This window comes from Anabas testudineus, chromosome 14, assembly GCF_900324465.2.
Source record: "Anabas testudineus chromosome 14, fAnaTes1.2, whole genome shotgun sequence".
NCBI classification, from domain to species: domain Eukaryota; kingdom Metazoa; phylum Chordata; class Actinopteri; order Anabantiformes; family Anabantidae; genus Anabas; species Anabas testudineus.
This window is the reverse complement of record NC_046623.1, coordinates 4,795,524-4,806,503: the sequence shown is the minus strand read 5'-3', so window position 1 is coordinate 4,806,503 and position 10,980 is coordinate 4,795,524. Positions and strand designations below refer to the sequence as shown.

Genomic DNA, 10,980 nt, shown 5'->3' with positions numbered 1-10,980 from the left:
GTGTAAATGTTTGCTTTACATCACCTCCTACTTTCTTTTTGTGCCCTGCGATGCTCTCGGCGTGTTTCTTTAGCGCCATCTACTGGAAGAAAATAAAATAAAATAAAATAAAGTGAAATAAAATAACGCAATACGGGTATGTTGTATGTTGCCTTCAAGTGCTTCCTGTAATAAACCCCGTTCTCTCGTGATATATTACAAAAACAACCCTGTAAGCGAAGTAACGCTAGTGCTGGTAACTGTATGTTGTTTTAGATATTAAGCCTTACTAACACATTGTGTACTAATACTGTACTGTAATACAACTGCTAGATTAAAAGATTTAACCCGGACAACTCCAGGACAAGGCTTCCTACCAGTCTGCTGAGCCGGACCTGGTTCCCAGCGTTTAAATTAGTAGCAGACACTAAGTAGTTTAGAGATTAAGCATTATGGTTTTAATCTGTCATTTATCAAAATATAAATGAACTCTTACATGGTCAATAAAATAAAACAACAACAACAAATGTTTAATGCATATTAATAAATATTCTTTATTTAGTAAATTTTGCACATTGCGCTTTTAACATCACACCCAAATCCTTAATACAAATGGATGTTTATTCTCTGTAAAATCTTTATAGTTTGGATTTCTGTACACATTTAATGGTACAACCATTACCACTACACTGAACTGTCACCAAAGAGAAACAAAACAGAAACCAAAATTAACAATAAAAAAAGAAAAAAAAAAAAAACAAAGGAAGAAAACATAAGACTCCTAAAATTTACCCCTAATGTCACAGCTTGCAAAGCTTCATTACTGATTCCACTGTGCACTTAGCCAATAACCCTACAGAAAACCAGCAACAAATAGCCAAGCTTGGTCAAAGAGAACAATTACAGGTGAGAAAGTAGCCCAGAAATGAGATGGAAAAAATGTGTTGGTGTACAAGTGCAAACGAGAGAGACAACCAACAGAAAGTAAGAATTACATTGACTTTAAAATGAGAAATGACTGAACAGGTCACCAAATGGATTTCAGAATTTTTTTCTTTTCTAAACACGTTGCAGCAAGTGGTCATGAGTGTTTTTCCTCAGGAGACGACATGTCATTAGTGCAGTTAGTTGACACTGGTGGTGGCAAACCACTTTCTGCAGACTGGCTTACTCCGCTCAGCGGTGCGGCAGTAGTTGGTGAATTTCTCTTTCAGGAGCTGTCGGTACTGGTGACGGTTGTTGTAGAACGACCGGTTTCTTTCTAAAAATGCCTGGATTTCATCCTGTGTGAGACAATTCTCTTCATCTGAAGTAACCTCTGAATCATCCTGAATTGAGAGCACAAGAAGAGCAAAGGAGATTACACAAACGCTAGAATCTAACATCCCATTTATTATGCCATACCTCTTTTCTGGTTTTGATAGCATGAACTATAGATCTTTTTACAGTTATAAATAGTGGCTCACAAACTATCATACAAAGCTTTATGTGTTGTGAGAAAGGTCTATTTTTAATTGGTTTCATCAGTTTGTCACTAACCAGAAGCTCGGCGAGACTTATGTTTGTCTCTGAGGGCCTCACATGAAGGCTGAGGTTCTTTTGGTGTACTGCCCAGGGTAACCGTAGTGCAATGCTGGCAAACGTATCGCCACAAAACGAAGAAAATATTTCTTTGGTTCGGCACGTGTGCAATGACGGTGGACTGTGGCCTGCTGAGTTCCCGTTTGACATACAGCCTTCATCTTTCTGTCCCTGGAAAAATGTGCAGTCTTTAGTACACAGTTTGGTATGTTATGCTTACAGAATTTGAATTCTACAGCTTGTGCTCTCACCTGATCACTGCATAAACCCTTGCCCTTTCTCTTCATCTTTTTACTCTTGCATTGACCATTTTCCTCAGAGTGTTGCCAGCAGTCCAAACAACTGTCTATTCCATCCTCCTCCTTGTCACCAGCACAGTGATGGACATTTGGGTCATCTCCTTCACAAAGTAAACAAAAACATGCAGTGAGACAAAAGAGTCAAGACATGATACTATATGTTTAAAAGAATCTGGATTAAGATTGTAAGTCCTCAGCATCTCAGAGCTACTCCTGCTGCACCTGCTTCATCATGGTTACAGATTCCCTCTGAGCAGGCAATGTCAGAGCCTTCCCGTGATCCTGTTTCACTGCCCTCCATACTTGAAGAGTATCCACAGTCACTGCCATTGCTGTGCGGGACCAAATCTGGAAATTTTTTTTAGTAGTTCTTAAAAAGGAGTCTACATGGAAATAAAGGTTTAATGGCTTGTTGTTATGCCTGTCCGCATCTTTACCTGGTTTAGTGTTATCGGGACAGCTACAAGAAGTGCTTTCATTGGTGGCGATGCCCTCCTCACAGCCAGCTCCTTCCTCCTCATCGTGGCTACCACACACCTTACAACCATCCTCCACAGAGTCAAGAGAACCCTACAACACATCAGATGAGCCAGACTGAAATACAGGCAAACATATATAGCAGAAACAGATGTCCTAAATAACGTGTTTCAGTCCCAGATTCCCATTTTTAGTGGACAATTACCTCATCCAGATTTTTGTCCTTGTCCTCTGCCTCCTGTTCGTTTATGTCAAAGCCACATTTGTTTTTGCGTCGATTTTTTCGCTTCTGCCTTTTTTTCTCCTGCTTCAACTCTTTAGCTCTTTCCTCCTCAGATAGCTCCTCCACAAACTGTTCCAGCCGACTAATCCCCTGCATCTTCTCCACTGCCATCTAGGGACACATCAACACAGCCTTTATGCCTTCATGAACTGATAAAACAATCTGAAATGATACATCACACACATACAAGGCTTAGACGTTGTGTACCTCAAAACTTTTACGTAGTGCATCGATTCCCAAATGGAACAAAATCTGCCAGGTCTGCTCCTCAGCTCGTAGTTTCTGCCAGATCCTGTGCAAGCGCTCATACAGATGAATACCCAGACAGGTCAAGACTTCCTCTTGTGCAATGTCAATGGTCTTGGCATGTCTCTCTCTGCGTCTTAAAACAAACAAAAACAATACATTCAATGTTTCTATACACTGAAAGAAATAGAAAAGCCATAATAGAATATGACTGTAATGAAACATGTTTCTTCAGTGATTAACGGGAGCTCCGCTGCAGTCACTGTTTACATAAAAAGCTTTACTTACTCATAACCTCCTGTAAACTCTGGCTCTGCCCGGAAAAGCAGGTGGGCAAGAAAGTCTGTTTCACAGCACACATGGATGTGGCGTTCGTGGGGGCAACAGCATAGTCCCTCATACAAGGCAGCGCAGTACCCTTTCTCTTTACTGCAGTCCAACTCACCCACCAGGATGTTGTATGCCCTCAGCACTTTGTTCTTACAGTCGGTACAAAACCTGTACACAACACAGTAATTCACAGTTAATTCCCTTCTAACCTTTTAATAAATAGTAGGTCTGTGGAAATGATCAGTCACGCATTACCTGTGTTTACGCAAGTATGTCTCCAGCGTTTCTAGGAGACAGGCACTATCAATGAGGACCACCTCATCCCTGCACTCCTGAGACATCAGCTCCCACACATCCATCCAGCTTCCCCTGTAAGCAAACATGTCAGATTGCAGCTGTGTCATCACAATGCACAATTATTCTCTTAAATCTGCTGATCAGAACACTTAACAGTCTGGCTAAAAGCCCACTGTTGTAGTTCTTTAAGCACCTTATAAGGACTTCTAACATATGTATGAAAATATTTTAGCATATTTATAAATCAGGACAGGGGTCAGTTTGGGAAAAATTTCATGTTGGCTATGAGGTCAGAACACACAGTGCATCTCATCTGGCTGCTTAGGAGGTGGTGTGGCCGTGCTTTATACAAAATGGCCAAAAGACGGTAATCAGTGTTTTATTTTAACATGACTTGATCTTCTTGTTTCCCAAATTTGATTCCTAACAAAATTGTAATGTACTGAAAGGCTGCAATATTTACATAACACAAAAAATATTACATACAAAACACAGTGTGACGTATTACATAAAATAAAAATTAAGCTTTTCAGCTCAGTGATCCCATGATGATGGAGCGAGCTATATAACTCTGCTTACTCAACAGGCTCATTCCTAATATTCAATAAACTGTGTAAGACAGAACCCTTTAAATAATTCTTATGTACTTCCTTATCAACCTCACATGTTAACATGTAGACATATGTAAACAAATAGTTAAACATTCTGATCCCCTCTGATTTAGTTGAAATGTCTTCTCCCCAATTTTGTGTTGCTTACTTTGTTTTTCACTTGTAAGGAGCTTTGGATAAAAGTGTCTGCTAAATGTGTTTTCATGAATAATGATCTTTTGAGCACATACAGTAGAGTATGTACAGTGTTAGGTTGTATGAAAAGGATTTTCTAATCACTGAGAAACTTTGCATATCCCACTGACAAAACTACAATACATTAACCACATTATACAACTTCTGGTGGCCTTCAGCTCGTCACAACAAAAAGCTTGAATAATAGCGAGACAAATCCTCATAAAACAGACTCCAAACAAATAAACAAACAAACATTCATAACATGAATGATCTGATACAAAAGCTTGGTTAAGGAAAAAGAAAACTGGCATATCACTCACCCCAAAGGTTTTGGTTTATGTGTGTCTAAGGAGTGTAACTGGCACCGCTTGTTCTTTTTACTTTTAGGAATGGCATCAATCATGTCATTCAACTTCGACCTGTAAAAAACACAACTTGTTTTAAAAACACAGCATAGTTAATGTAAATACACTAGTATTTCTCTGTATCTGACACTGAGTAGTTTTTAGAGAGCAATGTTTAAGCTTGGTATAGTTATATCCTCAGTATTTCAAACTCAGCAACAGAAATCTTGTTTATATTACACATTTGAGTTTTGGTTTGTTTTGGCTGATCCCTCGATACAGAGTTTCATAAAATTTCCCAAAGGAAACACTCAAAAAAAATGCTCAATAATTTGCACACCAAAAATCCGCAGGAACGTCTTGTTCTTATTTCAACATGATGTATCAGCACAGTTTCAATTATTAAACTGAAAAACATTTGGACACTAAGGAAGGCACTTTTATCTTACTCTGATACATTCAGTGGCAAAAAAGGAAAGTGAATAATAAGCATTTAGTAATGTTGTGTGTTGTCCCCCCCTAAAAAAAACACACTGCACCACACCTGGGGTTTGCCAAAGACCCCCTCAGTCCACAGTGCTACTGGGAAATGTTTTGATTTTTGTGAACTGATGACACTTCCTTTTTTGCAACTGTAATTTTTATTGAAATACAAGACAGTTTCTCTGGGTTTAGGTGTGAAAACTCTTTACCATTTTTATAGATTATTTTTGCCATCTTAGACTTTATTTAGTAGTAGTAAAGCTTGCTCAAATGGGGTTGTTGGGTTTTCTCTATAATTTTTTGTATAAATATTTTCTGTAAGGTCTTAAACCTTACACTGTAAAGTGCCTTGAGATAACTTCTGTTGTAAATTGGCGCTATACAAATAAAATTGAATTGAATTGAATTGAAATAGTAGTAGCAGTAGTAGAGAGACAGTCAAGAAACACAGGGAAAGACAATATATGACATGAAACAACGCTCCCCAACTGGATTTGAGCCAGAAAAATTGTAATTAAGTTGCAGCATGCGCACCAACTTTTAGATTACCAGTGGACTCCAAATTCTTCAGCTCTTTTAGTATAGGTTTTGGATAGATGCCCCCTTCTCTTTCTGTCTTTACTTGAGCACAATTTTCTTTAACTCTACAAAGTAGAAATTTAACATTTGTCTATTACTTACCCTTGGACATAGAAGAGGGTGTAGAGCTTCTTTACATCTGTTAAACAGGCCTTAGTGACAGAGAGCATGCCTGAAGGTTTCACTGTGAGGGGCTCCAGGGCTGGGTTCCCTGATTCCACTAAATGTGAGAAGAGGCGCTCCACACTTCGTCTGCAGCCAACGCATGGCACCAGCTGAGATAATGCACTGTACACCTCCCTGGACGTTACCGTCAAAGTCACGTTCAAGTCCTGCTGCTTCAATTTGGAGTGATACTAAAAGCAAATGAATTACACAGTACATCATGTTTCAGCATAGTGTATGTGTTTAAAAACAGGCAAAGAGCAAATAAATAAATAAAAACTATTATAATAACCACATAATATGGTACATTTTAGGAGGGGTCACTATGTAAAATTAATGCTTCTCACCTCAGAAAATTGCTTCCAATGGAAAGTGTTGACTTCATGCCCGTCAACATCCATAACACTGTCAGAAAATTCCATCACCATCTGATAAAATTAGATAATAGACAGTTAATGCACATTAATGTATCTAAGAATGTCACTGTGGAAATTTTTTGTTCTAGAAACTGTGTAAATGGACCTGTAACTCCGGTTTCTGCACTTCTAAATTAAGATGCCATTATTTACTGCATAAGCTTACATAAACAGCAGTTTTGTATTATAGCACTTACAATTAATACCCTTCATGATGTACTTGAAGGTGTATAATTGTAATATGCCATGTAATATTAATGATACAGATTCAGACTTCCTCAGTGCTCAGTGACAATTGAACCTTTGCTTTGTGATATCTAATGAGTTTGCAAACTGACACAGAAGTGATCCCACATAATCAGAAGAGGGTTATGGTTGAGTTAGGCTCTTTACACCACAGGACATTCTCCTTGGAAACACAAATATGGGAAAGCTAACTTACCGTGAGAGTATCATCAATATAGAGAGGAATCTGTCGCGACAGAAATGGGTAGTCCTCTTCCCCTTCCCTGCAAACTGCTACCAGACGTGCCATGACTTCTTCCAGTTACGGTTGTGGTGCGGCTGCCCTGCAGGTGACACACAAGAGACCGACTGACGATATCTGACATCGCACAGTAACAAGCTAATGCTAATTCACTGCAGGCTAGCAGCACATTGTCATTATAATAAAGCATGTATTTAGCAGGCATTAAAACACGCTCCAAAACATCGGCTATTTACTGAAGGATGACATGTGATTTAGCGTTACTAACACAGCTGAAGCACACACAGCTTTGCCTTGACCCAGATTTAACCAGCTTTGTTAGCAGAACGACACAGAAAACGAAACCTTATGGGAAAGGATATGCTGTTTAAGTCTGTAAAATAAGCCTGCATGCGTGCTGGCTAAAAGTACTCAATGTATGAATCCGGTTTTAATCATGCTAACGTTTATGTGCTGTGGAGGACAAAATACTGACCGATGGTTAGCCAGTTAACGTTAGCCTGCTAGCTAATCTAGGTACGATATAAGAAATTGAGAAAGCCGGTGAATGTGTTTTATGCGCAGTATTCGCAATCGTTTGTTATGCTGCCACGTTTCTAATACCTTAAGAAATAATAAAAAAAATATTGCAGTAATTATATCTACATATAGTTTGTCCATACCCCGTCGATGCCAGCAAACTTGGCTAACTTACTAGTTAGCATTGCTATCCCTCAGAGCTAACGTTAGCAAGCTTGTATACGGCTAATATAAAGTTCAACTAGGTGTCTGGCTACTTAGCGAGTGCCGCTTTCATCAGCTTCTTCAACAAACGTGGAAAACACAGCATAAACTTACGTCTTGGAAAAATAAAGTAACATCTAAATATAAACAAGTAGATATAGTTTGGACTTACCCGCTTCTAAAAGTTCCCCTTAAAAAAAAATAAACAAGTGCGACAGTGAGTGAAGCTGCTACGGTGGCGGAATCTTCATGACTAGTTTGACCTCTGCCCCCGTACGTAATCACTGACGTTGTAATGCGTGTTACCTCTAGGGGGCGCACTATGGCCTTGCTGTGATAAAGAAAACATTCATTCATACTTCGTTACTGTTACTCAAATGTTCATTCATAAGTAAAGCTGTTAGAAATCAGATTCCCTACATGTAATTTATCCCTTTTATATATGTATTTTAATCAGTTTTACATATATATGTAAAAGTTATATTGCTTTTTAAGATATCCCTCTTGGCTCTTATTTTTGGTTGACCTTCTGGACCACAAACTTTAATGATTTAACAATAGATGCTATAGTCCCTGAGCGTTAAATAGGATGTAGGGATGAGAAACTGAAACATACCCTACCACAAACAGCTCTGCATTGAGTAATGACATTAACAGGTAGGTAACAACAACAACAATACATAAAAAAATTAAAATCAATAAGAGATCAACAAAAGACAATAGGGGAGAACTTGTTGTACATAAGATAAGATTTATTTATATTTTGTGAGCCCTAAAATAGTTTTTTGGATATATAGATGGCTGTAGTTTTAGCACAGTTTGTATGAAAACAATACAATTTTAAATCCTTAAGAGAGCCAATATATAGAATATGCAAATCATTTAAGAACACTAAACACTGTGTCCAGATTCATGGTACATTTATTGGGATGTTATCAAGCCATGGGTATTGAATAAACATCATGTACAATGTACATTAGTATCAGCATTACATACTATATATTTTGACATTAAAACATTTTTAATTGATTGAATTAATTTCAATGCTTCACACTCTTGCCCTATTAAAAATACACAAGAGAACCGTGTAGCTTTACAGATTACATTTACCAGAATTTAACAGTAATTCCACTCAAATGTAAAACATATATAGCACAGCAATTCACGAACATGTATGACAGCAAAACACAGACTGAAAATGAACTGCTACAGCTAAGTGTGTCCACTATTGAGTTGGTCAGCCCTGTCATGACATTTGCAAGCACAAAAAATAGCAACTGATTCCTGCTGACAGCTTGAACAAGACAAAGTCTTTCTATTTCAACTCTCTTTTTGACTGAATCAGTGTCTTTTTTATGCAAATCCCAAGATGACGGCACACAGTGACAGCTTGATGTCCTTTTCGAAAACAGTAAAATCATGTCAGCTATACCGAGACATGATACAAATAACAAAGACTGAGCAACACTCCAGAGGCAGAAAGGTAAATTAGCTAAGCGACGGGAAACTGGCTCCACCAGTGTCTGACATATATACAAAGCAGCATATGCCACAAAACTTCCCAACAAGAGGTTAAAAAGTGCTTTAAGCCACTCTCTAACATGGGATCTTGGCTTCATCACATAGAGCCCCACCTGAACTCCTGCCATGTAGATGGCCACATAGCCCACTACAGAGAAGATGCCCTCTTTGTTAGCATGCAGGAAGTCTGCTTCTCTGTCATTGTTGTGGAGAATAAAATTCTTCAAGCCTGATGTCTCCAGAGAAAATTGATAAATCCCACAAATAAGAAGGGCAAACACCCACGACTGATTGGCTGGCAAGATGACCAGAAGCATGGAGGTCACAACTCTGACAATAGCCAGTGTGAAGAAGAAATTCCAGTGGACACCATATTCTGTCACATGTTCGTGGTAATCAGACATTTTGAGGCTCACTAGTCTTCCCATACCAAGAACAAGCAGGGGCCACACAGACCAAAGCTGCTTTGTGATGTGATTCAACTTGGATCCTGAGATCTTCTTCCTCCGTGCCTCTGGACAGACAAGGGCATTTGCAAAGACGAAAGCTCCAACACCAAAGTCCATAACTCCAGTGCCATAGGTTTCTGTTTTAGCATATCGCCTTGGGAAGATACTAAAATCTACGGCAAGAATGCTAATGGCTGTTTTCACATTAACAAACACTCTAAAGAGGGTCACAAAGGGAACCTGGTTGAACTCCACATGACTCTGAAAGAAAGTGCTGATGTTGGTCTTTGAGTGCTGAGCAGAAGGGCGACGGCTGGTACGATAGATGTAGCAAAACATACAAGCTGAAACCAAAATTAAGCTTGCGATGACCTGGTGAAGAACACTGCTGAGGACCGTGCATGACAGGACGAGGGGTAGAATGAGCACACTGAAATCTAGAAGCAGGTGAAAAATCAGTGGTAGTGGCAGAGTCCCTTTAGCCTGCTGGTAGAGGATCAGAATCAGTCCTCTGGTCATGAAGCATATTGGGGCGAGAGAAGAGCCCAGTGCCACCTCCTGCAGATTGGTGCCATTGAGATTTCTGACAAATGCTTCCTTCAATTCCCTCTGAGACATGGCCTGCAAACGATAACTTTCATTAGTGATTGCACAAGAGACACATAATTATGTTTAGATACATCTTAACATGTTGGACAGACACTGCATACTAACATTTAGGACGATAGTGTAGCACCTGATATGGCTAATCGTGGTTTTGAGCCATAAGACAGGTCAAAGGAACTCCAGAAACTGCAACTACAGCAACCTTTCAGATCTTGACGTACTGATATTCAGCTAAAGCAGAAACATAGACGTATAACAAAAGAACAATACGTACGCAGCTCTCTTCCCAAATACACTTCCAGATTATATTTCAATGGCACTCACCACGAGCGGAGTCAACCAAATGCTCCAGCACCAACACTACGACATTTTTATAACTAACAAGGTGGCTGTGTGTCTACTTATCGATCGTTTCCACGTCGTTAACTCAAAAACCTGTTTGACAGCATAGTTATCTGCAGCTGCTGTGTCCAACCATGATACCAACATTAGCATTTGAACTCTTAGAGCCTCCTGGCTTTCTTCCGCATCCGGTAACATGTCTCATTCATGACAGCTCGGATTTTTGGTAACTACGTACCTCACGGTGATGGAAGAAGTAGAATTAAAATGATCATATACGACGAAAAGTTGTGCTTTGGTGTTTATTTTACAAGTCCTAAAGCTACAAGGTTCACAGAAAGAGCAAAGTACAATTTTAAAACTTTGTTTTAACAATTGTTAAGAAGCTAATATAATATGTGACCACAGTATCTTGTGCATATAACTTATGAAGTCACATAAGTAATATTGGGGCTATAAAAAGAAAAAAATAGTCAATATTATACAAAATACACACCACGCATTTGTGGAGTTGTTTATAGCACTGAAATCTCAGCTGGTCTACGGACCGTGAAGCTTCATGAAGAGGGCGGGAATAAGAGTGTG

General features: G+C 39.0%; 2 protein-coding genes across 5 annotated transcripts; both read right to left on the bottom strand.

Moving 5' to 3' along the window:
• Positions 1-532: 532 nt before the first annotated feature.
• Positions 533-7,772, bottom strand: ggnbp2 (gametogenetin binding protein 2). The gene is made up of 14 exons (XM_026370781.1): positions 7,650-7,772; positions 6,710-6,836; positions 6,199-6,279; positions 5,789-6,042; positions 4,601-4,699; positions 3,451-3,564; positions 3,154-3,363; positions 2,827-3,001; positions 2,542-2,730; positions 2,297-2,429; positions 2,082-2,207; positions 1,812-1,960; positions 1,519-1,731; positions 533-1,307 (listed from the first exon to the last, which is right to left on the bottom strand). The coding sequence occupies exons 2-14, from the start codon at positions 6,800-6,802 to the stop codon at positions 1,104-1,106; spliced, it is 2,040 nt and encodes a 679-aa protein (XP_026226566.1). The 5' UTR covers positions 6,803-6,836; positions 7,650-7,772; the 3' UTR covers positions 533-1,103.
• A 608-nt stretch (positions 7,773-8,380) lies between these two features.
• Positions 8,381-10,567, bottom strand: pigw (phosphatidylinositol glycan anchor biosynthesis, class W). 4 transcript variants are annotated; one of them, XM_026370782.1, is made up of 3 exons: positions 10,378-10,567; positions 10,162-10,284; positions 8,381-10,068 (listed from the first exon to the last, which is right to left on the bottom strand). In XM_026370782.1, exon 3 carries the CDS (start codon positions 10,063-10,065, stop codon positions 8,584-8,586), a length of 1,482 nt encoding a protein of 493 aa, XP_026226567.1. In that variant the 5' UTR covers positions 10,066-10,068; positions 10,162-10,284; positions 10,378-10,567; the 3' UTR covers positions 8,381-8,583. The 4 variants fall into 4 exon arrangements, with proteins under 4 accessions (XP_026226567.1, XP_026226568.1, XP_026226570.1 ...); XM_026370783.1 differs by having other exon boundaries at positions 10,184-10,567; XM_026370785.1 differs by lacking the exon at positions 10,162-10,284 and having other exon boundaries at positions 10,328-10,567.
• Between the last annotated feature and the right edge of the window lie 413 nt (positions 10,568-10,980).

Coding starts and splice junctions, on each gene's coding strand:
- pigw (XM_026370783.1), bottom strand. CDS start 10,065: ATGTCTCAGAGGGAATTGAAGGAAGCATTTGTCAGAAATCTCAATGGC.
- ggnbp2 (XM_026370781.1), bottom strand. CDS start 6,802: ATGGCACGTCTGGTAGCAGTTTGCAGGGAAGGGGAAGAGGACTACCCA. Junction 2,731..2,826: donor CACTACGTAAAAGTTTTGAG/GTACACAACGTC, acceptor ATGTGTCCCTAG/ATGGCAGTGGAGAAGATGCA. Junction 2,430..2,541: donor AGGACAAAAATCTGGATGAG/GTAATTGTCCAC, acceptor GATGTGTTGTAG/GGTTCTCTTGACTCTGTGGA.